The sequence below is a fragment of the Dermacentor albipictus genome, chromosome 1 (genome assembly GCF_038994185.2).
Source record: "Dermacentor albipictus isolate Rhodes 1998 colony chromosome 1, USDA_Dalb.pri_finalv2, whole genome shotgun sequence".
NCBI lineage: Eukaryota > Metazoa > Arthropoda > Arachnida > Ixodida > Ixodidae > Dermacentor > Dermacentor albipictus.
The window spans coordinates 401,698,335-401,720,123 of record NC_091821.1 but is presented as its reverse complement, the minus strand read 5'-3'; the positions used below and the strand labels follow the sequence as shown (position 1 = coordinate 401,720,123).

The window sequence follows — 21,789 nt, the reverse complement described above, 5'->3', positions numbered from 1 at the left end:
TCATGGGGTGTTGGTCTTTTATCTGAAACTTACGGCTTATTTTTTTATGAGGACACTAGTTCTAGCTTTTTTTACTTATGCCCAGTTTAATCATAGAGAGCAAGCCAAATACATGGCTTATGCGAGAAAACCACCTGCCGCCTTACAATGCTACCGCGATGCGCTTCAACATCCGCAACAATTGCCATCGCCAAGGAACATCCCATCAGTACACATATCGTCATAGACACCCTTATAAATCATCTTCGTCACCTTTTTCGACTCCAGCCAGAATGTCTTGCTTCCCTCTCAGAAAGTAGACCAGATGCAACTTTTTCGATCATTGTAGCCTCCTATGGATCCTCTCATCCGTCCGATTTCATGCGCGCAGCAAGATCACCTTGTCCTTTGAGGTATCTCCGACAGCCACAAGTGCGGCTTTCCATCCCAGGAGCTGGAAAGAAGTCCGACTTCCCAACTTGTTCCCTGAATCAAGCCGCTCTACATGTACTGCATGATTCATACTCCAATCGAGTTCACGTTTATACAAATGGCTCTTCGACTCTAACCAGCTCTGCTGGTGCGGTAGTCTTTCCGTCAATGTCAATTTGCAAGAAGTTCAAGATAAGCCCCGTCACAACACCGACAGGATCCGAAATTTCCGCTCTCCGTAGCGCAGTGCTATATGTGCAGCAGCAATCACCAAATAACTGGTTTATATTAAGAGATTCAAAGACATCCCTGCAATATGATATGAGCTCTGTGCCGCAGCCTACACGAACAATTTGTAGCAGAGATACTATTACGCTACCATCAAGCGGTGGACGGAGGCAACGACATTGTATTTCAGTGGCTACCCGGGCACTGCAGCATTACTGGCAATGCAAGTGCCTACAAAGCTGCCCGTGCGAGACATGATGTATATGAAAGAACCTCGATACCATTGTCGAGAACGGATGCAGCGTGGCACTTCAACGGTCTTGCCCATATTATTACTGTAAGGAAGTGGAACACACTGGAGTCCACCAACCAGCACCTATATGCCACGGACCCGCTTATGACATAGAAACTTTTACTTGGTTATAACCATCGCGAAGAAACGCTACTGTGCCGCTTGCAAGTAGGAGTTTCTTTCACAAATGCCTAGTCATTCTTAACTGAAATGGCGGAAACTCCCAATTGCAGCAGATTTGGTGTCGAAGAAACCAACGAACATGTCCTGTGTGACTGCCCTACGTACGCATACGAGAAGTGTGTCCTTCGTACAGCTTTGGAGAAGTTAGACGACCGTCCTTTCACAGAGTAGATCTTTGGCCCGTGGCCTCGTGCGTCTGTTATGCGAAATGCCACAAATGCGCTGGTGCGTTTCTTGAAATGTACCAGCCTGTATGACCATCTGTGACTGACTCAGTGATGAACGCTTGCGTGCATAACAGTGAAAACTGTGAACTTCTTACTTCATTCTCTTCTTTCAATCCCCTTTCCCCCTGCCCCAGTGCAGGGCAGCCTACAGGGCTCAGCTTGGTTAACCTCCCTGCCTTTCCCTTATGACTTCTCTCTCTCTCTCTCGTTACTCTCACAAGGTTTATTGTTCGTTTAAGGCATACATCACCACCGGGAGATCACCATTATCAGAGTAAGTCAAGCAGCCATACATCATCTCGATTTCACGAGACGTTCGCTTCACGAGGGTGGTTTGCAGGGAGCCCTACTGAGTGAGTTTGCAGAAGATTAGCGTTAATCTGTTGCGGAAAATTCAAGACGAAGCTATAAGAGTAGGCAAGCTTTAGAAATTGACGCCCACAAAAATATAAAGCGCCACCGACTGCTTCAATGAGTTGCACACTGAAGTCTGAGCCTTATGCAGCCTGCATGCAAAAATAATCCCTAACGAATGCCAGTGTACTTTCACATCTCTATCTCGGGTCTGAGATGCGACACCTCAGTTGGGTCGTTTACTGCATGAGACACATGACGGCCAAGTTTCTTTGGACTGTCTGCAGTGAGAAGCAGTATCGCTTCTAAGAAAGGAACCATTCGGCGTCCTATTTGCAACAGAAAAAAAGAATAACAAAGCGCTTCATCAGCGCAAACACACCAGAACTGCAACGAAAGATAGCAGGCAGGAAATAAGGCGCAACATTCATAGAAAGAAAGAGGAGAACAGGAGCTTTTAGCCACGGGGTGGGTTTAACAAGGATGATAACAAAAGGAAACAGGAACTCCGTAAATGTTCTAATGACTTCCGTCCCACGCACGCGCCTGCGATTTATGCTAGACTCGCGCTCGCCTAGGACATCCAGCATTCCTACCAATAGGCCCGCTGTAATGACCTTGTTGTTTGTAGTTCTGTTTTATTATCGGGTAATGCGAAGCGCTTTTCTTTCTGAAGGTCATGGGCTTAGATCTACTGTAGTGGCATGAGTTTATGTCTATGGGGACCACTGCACCTCCTCTATTTTTTTTGGAAGCCTACCTTTAGCATAATAAATATATAGTTATTGATATGCAAACACATTTACCGGCAGGTCTTGAAACACGAAATGGCTACACGTTGATTGTAACGGTGTTACTCAATCGCCCGACTGGCTGCGTAACAGGCGCAGATCTGGAGTAGAGGTTACCGTCATCGGAACAGTTAAAGAACAGAGGGTGGTGGGGTGGGTGGAGGGGGCTGAATGCACGCTCAGTTTGGACCCCTAAAGAGCTACATTCCAAGTGATGGCCTTGTGTCAGAAAAAGTGCCGATAATAAAAGAAGAGTTTCATATCTGATGGAGTAGCACAGGTTTAGGACAAACCTTTCAAAAATGCAGAAGTTCTATACGGTTACTTCTGCATCTCTGAATAAATCACCGAACAAAAGAAGGACGGAGGCGTGTTGTAGTCACGAAATTATGGTCAATTGCTATCTGTGTATTCGTACTCTTACAGCGACCCAGTGACCCAAGCTGTCTACCAGCTTGGGCCTTTAGTTATGTGTTCGCGAATGTGATGCCGTCGCGGTCGATGCATCTTCGTCATTCGACTTTCGCCATGCAGCCGTAGTCGCGCATTTACGCCAACCCAGGGACACAAGTTGTCCAATAGCTTGGACCACTAGGTACGTGCTCGCGGTCATTGCATCGTCATCACTCGAGCTTCGTCATCCTATTCCCTTCATACCGTCGTCGTGACGCGATTATTGCAGTACAGGTATCATGACCTCATTGTCATTCTTTGTGCTCATAGCGTTGACATGCCATCGTCACTGTGTGGTTGTGATGACGTCACGGCTGTTGCATCGTTGTTATTCTAACTTCGCCATGCGACTCATATCCTGACGTCACCGTCACACAGCCATCGTCATACAGCTGTTACACCGTCGTCGTCACGCTGTTGTCTTGCCATTGCCATCACTTCAGAAAAAAAAAATGATCTTGTTGTCGTCATACCGCTGTCACCGTACCACATTCGCTGTTCCATCAACGTCATTTTTCGTCCTTCCATCACAGTCATGCTGTAGTCCTTCAGTCGTGATTGTGCCGTCATTGTCAGGTCGTGGTCTTCATTGGCTAATTGTCAAGAAGTCATGGTCATGCATTGGCTGTCATACCATCTTCGTCATGCCATCGTGTTCTTTCCGTCATCCTCATTCCAGCTTCGTCATCCGGTTTTCGTCATACCTTGGTCGTCCTGCCATTGTCGTTGTGCCATCTGCGTCATCTCACTGTCTTCATGCCGCCGTCCTCACGCTGTGGTCATACCATCGTCATTATTTCAGAACGGCGATCTCATGGCCGTATGCCGGCTTCCAGGATCTCCCTTTCTAGATCAGCCTGTGCCGCGCGAGATTAATATCAGGAAATTTTTCTTAAAATCCACTAGGTGTATTTGTTCTCTTATGCGTAGCTTTGTTGAATGCATTATAGTGCTAGAAAAAGAAAGCCTATAAAGGAAAGAGACCGTCCAGTTTGACGCGCCGGTACGAAATGTCCAATGTGTCATGAATTCGACTTCCAGCTTCATGCAAAACTGAGACTGTAAGCCGGGTATTATGTTTTAGAGCGCCCTTGGTGACTGTTGCCATGATTCATAATATGCGATTGTCTACCTTAAAAAAGAAATCTCCATTTTACATTGGTGGCCATGCCAGCCTTTTTTTCACACAGTTCAAATACGAGTTTGTTGTGGAATATAATTAAACTACTAAATGTGATTTCTTATGAAAGCTCGCAAAACTACGCGAGAAATGCTAAATAGCACCACATCGGTGGCTTAGGGGTCGCGCATTCGCCTAGTATATAGGAAGTGCAGGGTTCGAATCTCCGTGCCAATGGGAACATACCGCATTTTCTATTGAGTGCAGGTGTACCCCAGCACGATGGTCTGCTTGGGGAGGTTCTTATCTCGAAAAAGCCACTTTAAAGATTTAAAGCTACTTGAGCGTCCCTCGTCCAACCACAGGCGGAATGCTGGGGAGAGCATTCGCCTTTGCTTTGGGGTGGGTGTCCACCAGTAAGATAGGTGCAAGCGTGCTCCTGGCCGAACTCTTGGTCAATACGGGACCTCACCATTTGTGAAAGATAGCAACTTGTTGGGGAATCACCGGCATGGCACCGGCAGGCATCCTTTAGAGAGCTGCGTATGGCTGTTGCACAACAAGTTTGGCTGTGGCACAGCTACACTTGCACAGCTACAAGTGCAGCTGTGGGAGTGTGCATTCTGGTAGCAGTCTGTGCGAACCTCTCCCAAACAACGCCACCTTAAAAAGCCAGGCGCCAGACCGGGGGACTGCTCGTGCCCGTACGACGTACATCTAACCACGCCCCCTCCGCAGCCAAACCTTGAGCTCTACGCAATGAGCCGCTGCTGCGGTAATACGCACTATTTGATACCCATGGAGAGGGCGAAGGTTGTAAAAGAAAGGAAAAGCCTCCTGGCGAGAGCTCTGTGTCCGTTGAGCGTGGTTTTGCCGAACGAGACGTCTTGGTACTAGTGGCTGGAAGGTGAGCTTTATTCTTTTTAATGTTTCATGCGCAGTCACATGTATAACCTAAAATTCATTCCGATAATGAACAAGCTTGTGGACATCATTGAACACCCATGGTTAGAGCTAAATTTGCAGAGAATATTTTAGCGAAAAGCCTGAACTTGCCTATATTGAAGCAAGTCTATCTCGAAGCCCTTCAACCAAAGTGCATTCAAACCGGCCCAGCTTTTACTTTTACTGCCAAGCTATTATTGCGACGTGGGCGTGCTGCACTGCCCAGGCGGCGCTGCTTAACACCGGTCAACAGGGCCCTCCGTGCCACATTTACCGGTTTCGAGTAGTAGAAAACGTGAAGTCCTGCTGATCCCTGCATACGCCGCGTTATGCTTTCTCATCGGAGCTAAGCTACGCCGGTAATTCTGGAAACTTTCGTCAATAGGAGACCCATTCCGTCGCGAAGGAAGCAAATTAAATTCCCGGCCAAATGTGTTCACTGCCCAGGAACGGTTTTATACACAGTTTCACTTCATTGTCGCTTTCGAGTATGTACCACTAAGTAACGCGATATCACGCTGCAACGTCACATTGTCAGACTATGTCTCTATTCACTTACAACTCAGAACAAATCATTAAGAAATAAATAACCTGCTTTAACGTTAGCACTATGACAGAGCTTGACCGTTTTTTATGCGTGTCGACATTGGCTGCCGTTGGACTGCCGGACAGAAGCGTGCTTATGCGGCAAAAGTACGTTTCTATAGAATATCAGCTTGGGCATGTAGGTTTTCCTTTCTAGTGTTAACAGCGCGAAACGTAGACACAAAAACGTTTTATGCCTGTTTTCATGGTTTTCAGAAAAAAATGGAGCAAAGTTTTACCATACCATATAATACTCACAAAGTTAACATTTTGAGGAAATGGAGAAAATATACGGGGCAATATACAGGCGATTTTCGAAGTGCTTGAGCTAATAAGGGGTTAAATGGAAATTGTCATATTCTTGTTTTCAGCCCGTTTAAGGGCGTTATATGAAACGTTTGCGAGGTTTACCTGTTTTCATGAGAGACCAAAAATGCAGTGATGTCATATTTAAGCGCAATAGAGGAAATTATATGGGTGACGCTTACGGAAAGTTTAAATTGTGCAAGCTAATTACATGCTTTGAAAATAAAACTGAATACTCATGCTTTACCACTTTCTATGCGTTATGTGAGGTTCATAGTTATTTTCCAGGTGACCTTGCTAGACTAAACATTGCAGATTGCTCAAAATGGGTGAAAATAAGGGGCACGTTAAGGGTGATGTGTTGGCAAAGTTCTAAATGCATGGATTAATGCAGGCTTTGTCGGAGGTTACGTATGCAAATGCTCCAAAATGCTATTATTGTGTTTTACGAGTGGCGCAAGAATTTGCCCACGGCCCTGGCATAACTGCAAATGCACCAAGATCAAATTTAGCGAATACGAGGGAACCCAATGGGAAATTTGTGTCCATAGTTAAATATGTGTGGATTAAATGCAACCTTTGTGAAACATTTATTTGTGGAGCGTTCGAAAAACTTTATATTGACATATTATGCGACGTTTGCCCGTGTCTCGAGGCTGCTTTACGTTGTACCAACTTGATATTCGGTGAAAACGGGTGCCATGTTAGGGACAACGCGTAGCGAAACTTTAGCCTTCCACGCCTAAATAGAATTGTTTCAAAGAGCTTCTGAACCGTCTTTTTTTATTCATCGTGTACGAGGTTCGTAGTAGGTTCCCCCGGTGTCCTCGGGGAATGAAGCAAGGCAGCTTATTCATATGTATTTCAAATAGGGGCAGCTTAGGGGTAATGTAAGAGAAGTTCAAAGTGTGTGGGCTAGTTGCGGCTTTTGCTGTAAATTACGTACGTAAGTGATCCAGAGAGTCTTTTACGAACAACACAGAACTTATCCTGCTGTCCTGGGAGAACTATGAACGCGACAGCGATCACATTTAGCGTAAGAGGGCCGGGGGGGGGGACAATATGATCAATCTTCTGGCGAAATAAAATGAGCGCGGATGACTTACGGCTTTTATAAAATTTCCTTACCACTTGCCCGAAAACGTTGCATGAGGACAAGGTTTCAAATGGACCAGTCATATACGGCGATTGCTTTAATGTATATGATTTAATCACAAACAACTGAAGTTCTTTTTTAGTTTATTGCGATAAGAATAGCATGAAAAATTCAGGCGCATTTCTGCTGTCGGCGTGATGTTCCGTATAAAGCCCAAGGGCGATAACATCGTTGACGCGTGCTGTATGTTATAAGAGTGAACGAAAGCGTGCGAGGGTGAGGCGAGAAATGGCTGCTCAATCTCGCGCGCCCAAGGGAGGAAAGTGGGGAGGAAGGCGCCGTCTTCCGTCGCGCGCAAGGCAGCGAGGGGAGGGGAGGGAAGGGGGGCATTCTATTCCTGCCGCCGCGGGGGCCCTATCTTGAAAGCGATCTGCGTTGAGTAGAGAGTCGAGGTGCACCGAGGCTTATAGCTTCGTGTGCGCTCTGTTCTCGCCGCTTAGTTCACGTTGAAGCGAGGCGCAACGCGAAGGTCAGTTCGCTCGCTGCGGCTGCCGCGTTTTCTCTTTCCACCGTTTTGACAGCGAGTGTGCCCGGTCATCTAGTAAGATGTGTTCATGTTTGCTTGCCCACGCGTGACATCATGTTTGTTAATTTAGTTAGCGAACGAATGTTTACAATCCTACGGCAGATAAATCTAATGTCCTTACTTCGTGTAGCTGCCTACTAATTTGCTATCAGAATCGATGCTTCGTCTTTCAGATGAAACTGCACCTTTCTTTGTGACTGCTCGAAAGAAGAAAGGTTCGTTGGAAATTGGGTTGGTGATTCTGCAGCGCCGTAAGAGTTTTTCATTTTTTTAGCAAGGCTCGGTTTTAATGAGAAGTGTCACCCTCTACGCGAGTCTTATGCTATCTAGTTTGCATCTTCATAAATCAGTAGAACAACATTACTGTCAAGGCACCATCCTTGTTGCGCAATAAAATCAACTGCTAAAGGGCAAGAAATACGACTGATATATATATTTTTTTCAGGAAGGATACTTACAGACATCATGCTGAAGTTTTGCATTTTGGTGTTGGCATCTGTCAGTTGTGGTGAGTTTATGAAGCATCTGCATGTTGTTCATTCTTTCACACGACTTTTATTGCAAGCAAAAAATCTTGCACGTTCAAATTATTCACGTTCAGTTATAGGCTAGACACTTAAGGCAAATGTAAACTACAATGCCCCAAGTGCTTCAGCGGTATTTTATTACGTCTCAGCAGCCCTACAGAAATATAACCAATGCAATAATATTTGCAGGATGCGCGGTGTCGCAAAACGTGCGCCGAAAAATTCTCCCGTGCGTTGTGCGAAGCACACGAATGTGTGCGTGCGTGCATGTGTGCGCGTGTGTGTGTGTGTGTGTGTGTGTGTGTGTGTGTGTGTGTGTGTGTGTGTGTGTGTGTGTGTGTTTACAATATGTTTCAATTGCTCTTTTTACTAACCTGTCAATGCAGCCAGCGTATTCACTGTCAGGGAAATTTGCCAACATCTGAAGTTGTCTGAGAGATCTGTCGTTATTTATTTATTTATAAATGCTGCGGTCTTGAACACAAGGCCATAGCAGGTGGGTATACATAATTGTACAGTAACACATTCAGAGAGAAATGGAATACATTTCGGCAAAGGCTTCAGCAACACTTTTCCATAGCATAAAATTGTTCAGAAATGTGATCCCTCACAATACCCTATATATATATAAAGGGACGCTGTGCACGAGGCCAAGGGCCCCACCGTCTGTCAATGATGTGTCAATGCCCGCGTGTTAGCCGGCACGTCAACGGCGCGGGCATTGACACATCATTGACAGGCGGTGGGGCCCTTGGCCTCGTGCACAGCGTCCCTTTATTCTCAATTCGACACGCTAACACGCTTTCGCTCGCTACTCCACCCACCCGCCTTATACCCTCTCCCCTTTAGAAGAACCCCACCTATATATACTGTGGCGAGGAAAGCATATGTTGTCTTGAAGAAGACAAGTCCACTTGTCGAAACGTTGGCTCCTTCGTTCACCTTGTTCTCGTTTTGCTCATCGGGATGAAACTTCTCAAGAAAAACATATTCCTTTATCTTCATGGCAAGACTACCAGAAATTCCAGTGCTTTGTTCTTCAATGCCATAAATAATCAATTTATTTCTTCGACCTCAATTTTCTAGTTCACCCACTTTCTTTAATAGCCTTGAAACATTTTGTTCCAGTTCAGCCACAGTCGTCTTAAAGACACTCACGTTTTCCTCGAATGCGCCAAAGCAGGTCACCTTAACTTCTAAGCCACTCAAACGCTCGTGTAATCTTGCTACATCCTCTTCAAGCTTTTGTTGCTTAGTCAAGACAGCGTTGATTGAAGTAGTAATCTCATCCTTCCCCGTTAGAAGTTTACAAGCATTTGCTCTCTTGTTACGCACGTTTGTATGAACGGATGTCAACAACTGGATTTTCCCTGCACGTTGAAATGAGCGAGTTAGAGGATTAGCTTGTTTTGCGTGAAATTGTGTGTGAAATTAGGAAAGTCTCATACGGTGAAATATAAAATTCTAAAAATAAGTTTTCGAACTTCAGCTTTAGCGAAGATTTCAACACAAGAGTGGTGGAAACGTGCTAAAGAAGATCATCTATTTCAAAAAGTACTTCCCCTGTGGAGGAAGTGGACAAGATGATTCGTTACAGCTTCAACATGCATTAGTGCAGCTAGATTAAGGACATTTGTTATCGCGCTTTACTTTTTTGACTAAGCCATAGCTAATTTTACACAGTATCAACACCTATAATTTCCTTGGCGTAGAAATTTCTTTAAAACTGGTAAAATTGAAGTACCTTTCTCTCGGTTAGGGTGTTGGATACCTTCATTAAACTGTTATCGACACAGGGCTTGACTGGCCCGCTCCCTACTGTGCCCATTCTTTCGAGATGAGGTCCTTGATCATTTTTTTCTTATTATTTCATTGATTAAGAAATGCAATGGAAAACATTTTAGAACATATAGACAAACAAGGAAGGAATTTTTAAACACCTGAAATTCTTTTTCTTGGACATTACTCTTTTGAGCAATATCACAGGGATGCTTGCTCAGATGTTAGAGTTTATAAGTGTTTCAAATAAGTTATTAAGGTCTATTGCTAATCCTCTCTATTATTTTTTATTGCTTTGATTCTTCCCCAATTATTTTATTTGTATTCATGGCGTTCCATTCAAACCTTGTCCAACCACCAGTAGTCAGTATGAGCATCGCCCTATAATGTTCTTTTATGGTGTGAGCCATAAGCTAAGGGCAAATAAACAACCATCCTCTGACTTCTGGAGAAGTATCTGAAGAGCTTGACATCTCAAAAACTGCACTCCATGCGGTACTAACCGAGATCTATGGGTAAGCGCCACCGCGCAGCGAAATTTGTGCTGCGGCATTTTTCAAATGAACAAAAACATACGCGACTGTAAACGAGCAAGGTGCTTCTGGGACGGGCAACGTGCCATGAAAAATTCGGGAGAAACAGGCGGAACAATTTACCCACGACCAAAGAAAGCACGACATGTTTTTCCGAAGATGAAAAATGAAAGTTCCGAAGCTGTCACTCAGTATATTTTTTATCTGCAACAAAAAAGACCGTTAATGAAGCATGTTATCTAATAGTTTGAATCACTGAAACGCTTGAAATTGAGTAGGAAAAGCTCGAAGGCTTGTGAAGAATTGCGCCCGATGCTCTATCATGATAATGCACCCGCCCCCATATAAATGTTCATAGGAGAGATTTTTTTTTTGGCGCACGATTCCTTAACTTCCTTAACCTTAAGTTCTATATTCACTAGTATTAGGTCTAGCAAACATTTAAAGCATGGAATGCTTCTAGCTCCCGTTGTCGGCGACCTTCAAGTTACCTTGAGCCAAAAGCCGGAGCCGTCATCCGGGCACTGAACGAGAACATCAGGGCAAGTTGGGAGAACAAAACCAGATCCCCCTACCATTTTTTAACGCGATAGCGTTAAGGAGCTCGTGTCGCAGAAAAGCCGGTGTCGTCGGCGTCGGTGTCGGTGTCCGCGGCGTTGACCGTGAGCGATAAATCACGGCAGGCACTTCATAAATAAAAAGCAACTTCGCAACTAGGTGGGAATCGAACCAGGGTCTCCGGAGTGTGAGACGGAGACGCTACCACTCAGCCACGAGTTCGATGCTTGAAAGCGGTACAAACGCTCTTCTAGTGAACGCGGTGTTGCCTTAAAAACGTGCCGTAGAAAGTTATACTGCGGTGTATATCGGTAATTATGAGCATGTAACTTACAGAAGTCGCATTTACATGAGTAGCGAAGTACGTTTCCGCTACATTTCTTCTGCGCTTACCGCACACGCAGAGCCATCTTGCGGCAAACACAGAAGACCCCCTCCTCTCAATGTACGGCGCCGCCGCGACAGGTGGCGCGCTGTGCGCGGACCGGTGCCAGGCGCGTCGTTGCCCCGACTCCCTCTCCCGTGACGACGCTTCGCCGTGCTCCCACGTGGGTTGCAGAATCAAGTGCCATTCCTTTCTTTAGATTACTACCTATCTATCTCTCTGCCCGTGCCGATCACGACGTTTGGCTGGCGTAGATCGTTTCCCCCTCCGAGACACCGAGTTCTTTGGTTCGTACCGTTTGCTCAGGCGCACGTTTCGTTGCCGCGCCGAACGCTGCGTTGCTCGACGCTCTCCGTGTGATAGGTGGCCGCAAAGTCCGATGCGGGGCGCCTCGTAAGTGATCCCTGCGCCGTAGCGCATTGTCTTACACCCCTTGGCGGGTCGATGGGAATGCTGTCGTGTTCCACTCTTGAATGCGAAGCTTAAGCGTCCTCCAATTTTTACAGGACCGCATTCCATACTCCAGTTTCTCAGAAACATCCGCCGTGGTTTGTCAGTGGCTATGGTGTTGGGCTGCTGAACACGAGGTCGCGGGATCGAATCCCAGCCACGGCGGCCGCATTTCGGTGGGGGCGAAATGCGAAAACGCCCGTGTACTTAGATTTAAGAGCACGTTGAAAAACCCCAGGGGGTCAAAATTTCCGGAGTCCTCCACTACGGCGTGTCTCATAATCAGAAAGCGATTTCAGCACGTAAAACCTCATAAAAGAAAGTTATTCCGAAACGGCTGACAAAAAATATTGCTTCCGAGTTCTTCCTAGTATTTGTTCACAATATCAGTCAAGCTATAAATTTTAGTACGCTGAAGTTTTATTTGTCATTTCCAATACCGATGTTTCGAAAGGCAGATAGGGGACACTATACAGATGATTGTCATCTTTTGGCACTGAGACAAAGTTACCTGTGCTCTTTTCAACGCCAGTGGTCCATGAGCCCCCAGTGTGTATCACGACGGCAACGCCGGTAACTTGCGCCAGCGCCCAAACCAGCAGCGTCCGGCGCACCACGAATTGTTTGTCCGTAACGAGACTTGCAATGAGGTTCTGTCTGTGACAGGAAACTATTGCGCCCATGTGGACCAGTGCACAGGATGGCGTGGTGCGGTGTGGTTGGGTGTGCCGTTGCGAACATGCACTACACACCCATTTTAATATTGTGGTCAATATCATCTCCACCCAATATGCTTTCTTTTTGTCCTTGCGCTGAAGTGTGCTTTGAAAGGACACCCGGCCGGCGGCGCTGACGCTGTTATTTATATGGTGTACGACGACGCGGATGTTCATTGCACTAAAAGTGACGTGAACGCGAGCAATGGGGAGCCCCTACAACATCTACAAAGTTGCGCCACGCTCACATAGGACAAGTATCATCTTAAATCGGGATGAAAAACAAGCCTAATTTCTTCCTTGGTCAGGAAATGACGTTTCGAAAAATATTTAAAACTATATTAAGCGACGTTTCTTTCTTTTTTTTCATCCCATTTCAGCGTCGTCGACTGGCGTCATTGATGCCAACACTTATGTGGACACCATTTTAAGGGAAAAGATGCCACTCCTAGTGAGGGGATCGCCACAGCTTGCGGTCATCGGAGACTTCAGTTTCAAGGTACTTGCACGAGTGCTACTCTAGGACAGTGTTTTACAGAACAGACGGAAGCGAGTAATTTAATTTGCACTGCACGTCTCGCGGATTGGCTGTGACTTAGAAAGAGAGCAAGCAAATAGGATAAAAGCAGGGAAGTCAACGAGACGAATGACCGGTTTGCTCCTCTGCACTGATGGTAAGAAATGGGGAGAATGCACTGGTTGGTTGTAAACGGTCCCTCAGGCCGGTGCACTTCAAGAACTGAATGAGCGCTTGAAGAGCATTTTGCGGCAGCAGCAGATGTGACCATGGTCCGAGTATCAACCACTTAGATAACTGACTCGAATACAGCTGATTTTAAGTTGTCCGGAGAGACAGGCGCACGAAGTCGTACCGAGGAGAGGTGCACAAGAGGCACTCTGATTTTCACGTACCAACAAGAGTTGTACGTCGGGCTTTAGACTGTTTCAATACAACAGGGGCAAGCAGTCGCAATCACCACTTATAGCCATAAATGGCACAAAAACGTTGCTTCTCTGCTATTTCTCTTGGTGACTGCAGCGTCATATCCCACCTTGGCAGCGTAGAGCACTTCCGAATGATCACTCGTGTGTTGCAGCAACGCCTTACAAAGATGGCGACCCTTGTTTTTTTATTAAAAAGCCGTTTTGTAGTGTTACACCAAGGCATTCGGTCATTCCACCTTATAGGCTTATATGACACGTTTGCTGCCTAATTTATTTACTTTGCCACCGAAAAAGGTCAAGCAGTAACTCTTTTGCGTGTTGTCTAAGTATGCGTAAGCATTGCGCCACTTGCTCACCTCCACGCTGCCCGGGTCTATTACCAATGCTTTGAAAGTTGTGCTTGTCTCCCTTTCTTTCTATCTCACCCTTCTACGCTGTTTCTCTTTTTATCCCTCTTAGCCCTTCCCCCAGCGCAGGGTAGCCAACCGGAACTACCTCTGGTTAACCTCCCTGCCTTTCTCTGCATTATTTTCTCTCTCTCTCTCTCATCTGACTAGTATAAACGAGAGTGCCGCGGCGACACGAACTGCTGCGGATGGCGGAGCGAAGTGAATTGATGAGGCAAACAGACTACTGCAGGTGACGGCGCCAGATGCGCTGACGACGTTCCGATCATTATCAGCCCTTATCGCTCTGTAGCTCCTTACCCATCCGCGTCGAACCATTATCAACCGTGACCAACCGTAATCATGCGGCGGCTGCGTATGGCACAGCTGCGCGGGCGACCACCTTGAAAGCGATCTGCCATGGGCACACAGTGCGGTAGTGCTGATAGATTCGTGCACGCTGTGTTTTTGCCGCTGAGTTCACGTTGAAGCGAGAGGCAGGACGAAGGTCAATTGGCTCGCTGTTGCGGGCCCTATATTGAAGGCGATCGCCTTACGTGACAGACAGACGGACGGACGGACGTTTTCGCTCGTTGGGTAGGCATAAAAATAGTTACGCATTAAATCCCGTCTGCTGCGACATCACTCATGTCAGACTCATTCAAATACGTGTCAGAGTAGCTGTACAGTTGTGACAGAGCTGTGACGTTGAATTCAGCGTTCTTGCAATAAGGAATGAGCTTTGATTTCACAAAGTTAGATGGAAATGTCATGTTGAGGTCAACTTACAACACCGCATGGTCACTTGGTAAGGGAAGATAAGTATAGAGAATAGAAATTTTCGTTAGTGCTGAAAGAAACTGATTCCACAGTATTGGATCATTGACCAGTATTGTATTTGGCTACGTAATGTAAGTATATCTGTCTGTGTAACGTAAACCAAGTGTTCTGATATAACAACTTTCTTTTCTGCATTTACAAGAAAATGGGTGCATGACAGGAAAAGGCTCACTCCACGAAATACCGCAGTAAAGTGCTCCAACAAAATCATAAGACAGGCAGAATAAATGCGATTAACATGACTTACAGCGCCATGGCCAACAAACGCTGAAGCAGAATTTGAGAAGCGGTATAGGGCGTGCTCCCCACTACAATTATCGTGCTTCTTCAGTTCACGCACAGTCATTCTAATTGTAACTTCAAGACGACATCAATGCGTAGAAACGGCATGCTCTGCGATTCAGCTATTAATATGCCACCACCACGACATGCTTCCCTATGATGCGGTATATGTCAGCATTTTTTTCCAACACCGAAAATCACTGCATTGCATACTTCCGCACGACGCTGCGTTTCAGCCACAACTAAGAACTTTGCGTTGCTGGGAAATATAACGCACATTAAGTTGATCTGGCTTGTTCATTACACTTCTGAAGTTGTCGAATATAACAGGAACGGAAAATTTCGCTTTTCGCTCAACGGGCCATTTGATGCTTTCGCATGTCGCATCAAGGAATATAGAACATCTGTAAAGCCAAACCTTTTTTCTTAATGCGACAAGTGTTATAAATTACGGAGCAGCGGATGCCAAGAAAGACGATTTCTCCGTTTCCATATCTTTTTATATAAGAGCTCGTGAGCTAAAGCTTCTTCCTATTTAGTGACGTCGGACACTACTCTTGCGGTAGGATTTCAGCATACTTATTCAAATGAAATGACCAACCCTTTCCCCTACCGGGAAATGGGTTTAAGCGAAGCTTGTCCTCTTTGCCCGTGACCGTCATCACGGTTAAGTAACCAACAGGTAACGGTGCCGCATTGCTTCAGGCTCCCGCTTGCTCAGCTTGGGATCTTCTTTTCGTTGCTGTCGGATTGTCTGGGCTCGGGCAGCTCTAACCGCTGGATCGGTGCGCCGATGGCGAGTCCTTCCACGGGAGAGTTCTTGCCGCCGCTCGTCGAAGGCTACCTGCTCCTTGGGGGGAACGCACAACACTTGGCCGTCCCACCCCTTTTCCGAGACTGAACTGAACGGAAACGAAGACGGCGCAACGCGCTTGAAACGCTGTCCTGCCCTTTCCCTCCCGGCGGAAGTGAAACGGCTCTGATTGGTTGAGCGCGTGGCGTGAGCTGGGATTCTTGCTAACGTCTCACGCTCCGGCGCCGGTGCAGCTGTGAACTCATAAAACCACCCTTTCCCGTATTTGCTTTGCTCTGGGAGCGACTTGGTTCATTTGCGTGACCACGACAACGCCACCGAAACTTGTGAGCCAATGCAAGCTTAGTTTGAAAAAAAAACACGCGCTTATGAAGGCACAAGAAGAAAACAGAGGCGTCTCCTTCTTGTCTCCTACTTGTGCGCTTGAGGGCAAAGATTAATGTTACTGAAAAACTTATGCAGGAACCATTGACGATGACTGTCAGTGAAAACGAATAGGCAAACACGTTTAGAAAGCTATTTTAGTTAATAAACATGATGCACTTGAAGGCATATATACATTTATTGCAGTGAAGATATTTTGTGACCATTGCTGTTTCATTGCCTAATTATACGGAGAACGAAGGAGTTAAACAGCATATCCGCAACGGTAGTGCAGCTGGCTACGCATATAAACCGTTTCCATATGTGTGTGTTGTAACGAGCGGCGCAAGCACAGGCGGCTTCTGAAGGAGCACCTAACGATGCTGGTGTTTCTTGCATCCACGCCGCGTCAATCTAACGTATGGCTTCTTTGCCTCACTCCACACTTTTTTCGCACCCCATAGCTCTGCAACGAGTACGAACATTCAGCTAGGCCGACGTACCACAATGGCCAGTGCATTGCCAAACTGCGTCTCACGTGTCAGGGTGACGTTGATATTATTTCTGGCATGTGACACATGTGCGGGTTTCTAGAGCAACATAGCCGACAGAAAAAGTCGTGATTCACAAGTGTGAGGTACAGAGTTAGTGATCGACGAAAGGGGTAAGTGAACTTCAGTATGAAGAACACTGAGAACCAATGACTTTGAGTGTGCTTGCGTTTGAACAGAAGTGAGATTCCGGTTAAAGTGAGCATGGACGCGAGAGACTGAAGAGTGTGAGGAGACATGAGTAGTATATGAGTGAGTGCCGGTGAATAGGAGCAAATGTGAGCGGAGCGTGAGTGGGAGTGCTCGTGAGTGGCATTGTAACGAGTGATTGAATTCTGGGGTTGTGGAATGAAACTGTGGGACCAAAAGCACGATTTGATTATGAAACAACCCCTAGTGGGGTATCCCGCCTTAAGTTTGACGGCCAGGGGATCTTTAACGTGTCCGTAATGCATAGGACACTGGCGTTTCTTCTTTTTGTTTTGCATTTCATCTCGGTCAAAATGTGGCTGCCTCGGCCGGGTTTAAAAAAAAATTAAATTATGGGGTTTTACGTGCCAAAACCACTTTTTGATTATGAGGCACGCCGTAGTGGAGGACTCCGGAAATTTCGACCACCTGGGGTTCTTTAACGTGCACCTAAATCTAAGTACACGGGTGTTTTCGCATTTCGCCCCCATCGAAATGCGGCCGCCGAGGCCGGGATTCGATCCCGCGACCTCGTGCTCAGCAGCCCAACACCATAGCCACTGAGCAACCCCGGCGGGTGCGGCCGGGTTTGATTCCGCGACTTTGTGCTTAGCAGCGCAATGCCGTATACCTGCTAAGCCACTGCGGTGGGTAGTTCCGTTCTGGACTATGAACGCGCGTTGAGAGTTTGTGAGTAGAAATGGCTTCAAGGAGATACGTGAGTGAGTGCCGACAAGGGTGCGTGCACGTGAGAGCGAGTGAGCAAAGGGCACGCGAAAGTGTTGGTGGGTATTATAAATGAGGCATTCTGCCGGCAGGTGTCAAGGGACCACACCATCAACCGTGACATGGAGGTGAACATGACACGTGGCACGATCGATCGCCTCGATGACGCCCTGCAGCGGCTGAGTGACTGCCAGGCGCCCGAAGATTATGAAGGACAGACCATCATCTATTGCTACCTCACCGTGCAGGGACTCAACGTAACCTTCACTGCGTTTGTACGTCGCTGGCATCTAGAGCGTTGCCGTGCCACTGCTTTAGAGATCTCGGAAACATGTTTATTAGTTCGAAGTTCTTCCTCGACATTGCTGTGTGCTGGATTACACCGGCCCCGAGAACGGAGTTGCTGTTAAAACTTTATTCAAACAAAGGTGTTCGGAGCACGCAGGCCCCTGGGCCCCCGCACGACCGTACTCCACTCAAGTGTTTATGTTCCGTAGGTCCATAACAGTGGCAGCCCGGCTGGTCGCGATGGTCTGCGTTGCCGGGTCCTCAGAGCGGAGCACGGTCCTCGAGATTTAACAATACTTGTTCCCAATTCCTGCGATGAAAGTGAATTCACTCCAGAGCATTCGAGTAGGCGCTGCAAGTGAACGGGAAAACAGATTTTAAAGGGAAGTTGAAAGAGGCAATTTAGTGCATGTTCGTATTTTTTTTCTTTTCTTGTGTTTCTGTATACAGAGTGCGCCACGTAACTTTAGCCAAACTTTAGGAATATGTGAATGCCACGTAGCTGGACAGAACCAAAGTAATGTTGTATGCCGTTGCTTGGAGATTCTCAGATCTTTTTCATTTTACTTATTTACATCACTAGTCATAATGAATTAATTAACTTCCGAAATATTATAACTAGAAACAAAGTGCCAATGAGAAAATTGTAGCGAAGCATGAAAAACTCCCGATACAGCTTTCTGCATCTGCTCAATACGCGCTACATAAATGTGTTTTACCGAACGTGGAAGAAACCCGCGAATAAACGCAAAGCGCCTTGACCGGCCAGTTGCGCTGCAATTTTCCGTGCATTTGCGGGTTTCTTTCGCGCACGGAAAACACTTCTATGTAGCACGTATTGAGCAACAGAAAGCTGTATCTGGAGTTTTTCATGTCGCTCTACAATTTTCTCATTGGCACTTTTTGTCTAATTATAATATTTGAGAAGTTGATTAATTAATTAAGGCTAAAAACCTGATTAGGGTAGAATAAAAACAATAATTTTAATATATCCAAGCGACGGCAAACAACATTACCTTTGTTCCGTCCAAATACGTGGCATTTGCATATATTTAATATTTTGATAAAGTCAAGTGGGACGCCCTGCATAGGGCAAGTATAAGATATAAAGACAATAATCAAGGAATACCGGAGAGGCGTCACGAAAACAATACTGCCAATTTAATCAATTCGCTTACTTACGGCGTTCACAGACTCGGGTACATGATATAGCTGGTGGATCGAAGCGGAAGACCACGAGACGAACTGATGCAGCTTTTCGTTCGTAAAAGCCACTTGTCGTTGGTCGGCCACAATCGCTAATAATATATGTACAACAACGAAACTGGCATGTACACCCATGAGCAAGAGTATACGGGCCATGGATTGCGCGATAAAATAATTTTCTCCTCTGTCTGTGAATGCAACTTCAAAGTAAAGTTACAGTCCAAACTGGGCATTATGAATTTTCTAGTGCACTCGTCAGTGTTGTAGGGGTTGGGGGACGGACTCCGGGAAGAAAACCCAACTTGAGAGTATTTATTTTACATTATATACAGGTAGGTGAGAGTCATTTAACAGTCGTACAGTCATTACGGGCCGGCAGCAACTCGGACGCTGCGGCCCGCTGCAAGAAGTTCGAGAGAGGTGAATCAGGGAATCAGGGAATGCCCTGGTTTCTCTGGAACGCTTCTTATAAACCCTTCGAGCACTGGAAGTCGCGTCATGTTCGACCAATGGGAGAGTCCGCTCAGATGACGCCACTTTCAGCCAATGGTAGGCGCCCGTGCGATGGTGTCATACCCGACGAAGAGAGTCGCCGCTTGGGCCCCCTTGCTTGATCACTTGATCCCCCTGCGCTCTTGCCTCGCAGAGTTGCAATGCGCTTCTTCCAAGGAGGCGAAGTGGGGCGCTCATCCTCCATTGTGCGAGGACCCACCTGCTCCCGGTGCTACGGCCCCGCAGCGGTAGCAAATTTCTTCTTGAAAGGCGAAGGGGGACGATTGAGCTCTATTGTCCGAGGACCCCTTCTAATCCCGGCGGCGTACGACCTTGTTGGCACGTGAACTTGTTGGCTCGTGCGCTCCTCTGGAATGTGCTTTCCTGCTTCTGCATTCCTCAATTAGCTGTGCTGCGATTCGATGTGGTCTGGGGAACTAGGTCTGGGAAAAGTAGCCTCAGCAAACGGCGCCATATCTAACAGTGTCCATTTATGCGTGTTAATTACGAATACTTCTGCTCGCGGGTGTACCTGCTCTTGACAACGGTTCCAGCATAAAGAGTCTGTTGTGAATACGGGGCCAAGACCGCATAGGGTAGCATCGATTCTAGAGTGATTCTTGACCGAGGCACTACTTTCGCAGTCTATCATTGACAAGCCGCTTGAACGCCCTCACGTAATTATCCCGCGAAGTGAAGGAGTGTGCTGGACTGAGTTGGTTGGTGCGTCATTATGACGGGAACAAACAGCGCTTGGACGGGACGAAGCGAACACGACAGAATAGGCGCTGAACTAACAACCACTGGTTTGTTGCGGGGAATGTAATATATAACAAACACAGTCTCATTGCAGAAGACCAACAAAAACAATATCTGCGCAGGGATACGATCGAATTCATCCCGTCACGGGCGTCGTGAAAGCAGGCTGTCACGTTTTTAACAAATAGTTAATCTCGCAGCTATGCAGGGAAACAGAGGGTAGACTGACACAGGAGTTTCCATGCGAGTGGATACAAAACGCTTCGGAAATCTCACGTGCTCTTTGCTCTTTATATATACGTAATATTATGCATTTGTCCAAAACAGGGTGGTAGCCGCATTCGTTGCAGTGCACAACTGAATGACTGGGTACTGACCGTTTTGAACGACCGGTCAGCTGAGAGAGCATGCGAACTCACTAAAAAGGTCTGTATCCACGTGACGTGACGTGATGTATGCGAGTACTGGTGCACGCACGTGACATGATTATTTCAATCCTATTCCTGCGCAGATAATCTGGTTTTGTTGGTCTTCTACGCTGAGCCTGTGTTTTGTAAATATATTGTATTCCCGACAATAAACCAGTGGTTGTTTGTTTAGTGCCTAGACTGGAGTCATCAGTTCGTCCCGTCTGAGCGCTGTTTATCCCCGTCCCGCGAAGTAAGCACACTGATGCTAACCGCAATTTTTACGGTGCAACTTGCATTCTCGACTTCCTTACCTCGAGCAAGGTCGGGTGTAAACATATACATTGAATAACACACCTACTGGCCAAGGTAATAACTTTGTCATACTAAACGCAGGTGAAAGACGACCCCCTGGCCGCTGCTTGGACGATCGCTTGGGTGAACGTAGCCGTTAGAAACACCACGGCTCACTTTGAAGCCAGCGCTCCTCCCGGTGGGGACGGGACTCTGCGCACCTTCCTCATCCATGACATCCGTCTCGACGTGACTTACGACAGCAACCTGAGCCTTAACGTGCACCGCAGCTGGAAGTTCAAGGAAGCGATAAATGACAGGGTCAAAAAGGAGCTAATGGACATTTTTCAGTACGATTACAAAGACCTGCTGAGCCGTGCTGTAGAGTCTGTGCCGTTCCCCAGGCTCTAACCTGACTTTGAGTGTGATGAGCCAGACTGTTACAGCGACAGAAGCGGTCGGCCTTGAATGAGTCGTGCCACGAAGCGGGCAGTCCCGCTGTCCCTCGTAATTAATCATGCTGTTTGCATCAATTATGGAACTTTTGGGGCTGTCTCTTTTTTCACTTTCGAGGAATTTTGCCCTGTCGCATTTACTATACTGATTAGAGTTTTCTTATGAAAGTCAAGCCCAATTCATTGCTTGCGAGATAAAGCTACATGTAGCATTAAAATTACCAGCCCATTTTTGTGTATGTGCTAGAATAACAAAAGTGACGCTGT

The 21,789-nt window shown here is 46.6% G+C and overlaps 1 protein-coding gene across 1 annotated transcript; it reads left to right on the top strand.

Annotated features, from left to right (window-relative positions):
• Nucleotides 1-4,900: 4,900 nt before the first annotated feature.
• LOC135903604 (salivary anticoagulant protein P23-like) lies at nucleotides 4,901-21,715 on the top strand. The gene is made up of 5 exons (XM_065433918.1): nucleotides 4,901-4,966; nucleotides 8,023-8,085; nucleotides 12,906-13,024; nucleotides 17,714-17,896; nucleotides 21,170-21,715. Exons 2-5 carry the CDS (start codon nucleotides 8,043-8,045, stop codon nucleotides 21,476-21,478), a joined length of 654 nt encoding a protein of 217 aa, XP_065289990.1. The 5' UTR covers nucleotides 4,901-4,966; nucleotides 8,023-8,042; the 3' UTR covers nucleotides 21,479-21,715.
• The last annotated feature ends 74 nt before the right edge of the window (nucleotides 21,716-21,789 follow it).

Excerpts from the sequence above, each read along its gene's own strand:
- LOC135903604 (XM_065433918.1), top strand. The coding sequence starts at position 8,043 with ATGCTGAAGTTTTGCATTTTGGTGTTGGCATCTGTCAGTTGTG. Across the intron at positions 8,086-12,905 it reads GTTGGCATCTGTCAGTTGTG|CGTCGTCGACTGGCGTCATT; the intron begins GTGAGTTTATGA and ends ATCCCATTTCAG. Across the intron at positions 17,897-21,169 it reads ACGTAACCTTCACTGCGTTT|GTGAAAGACGACCCCCTGGC; the intron begins GTACGTCGCTGG and ends TACTAAACGCAG.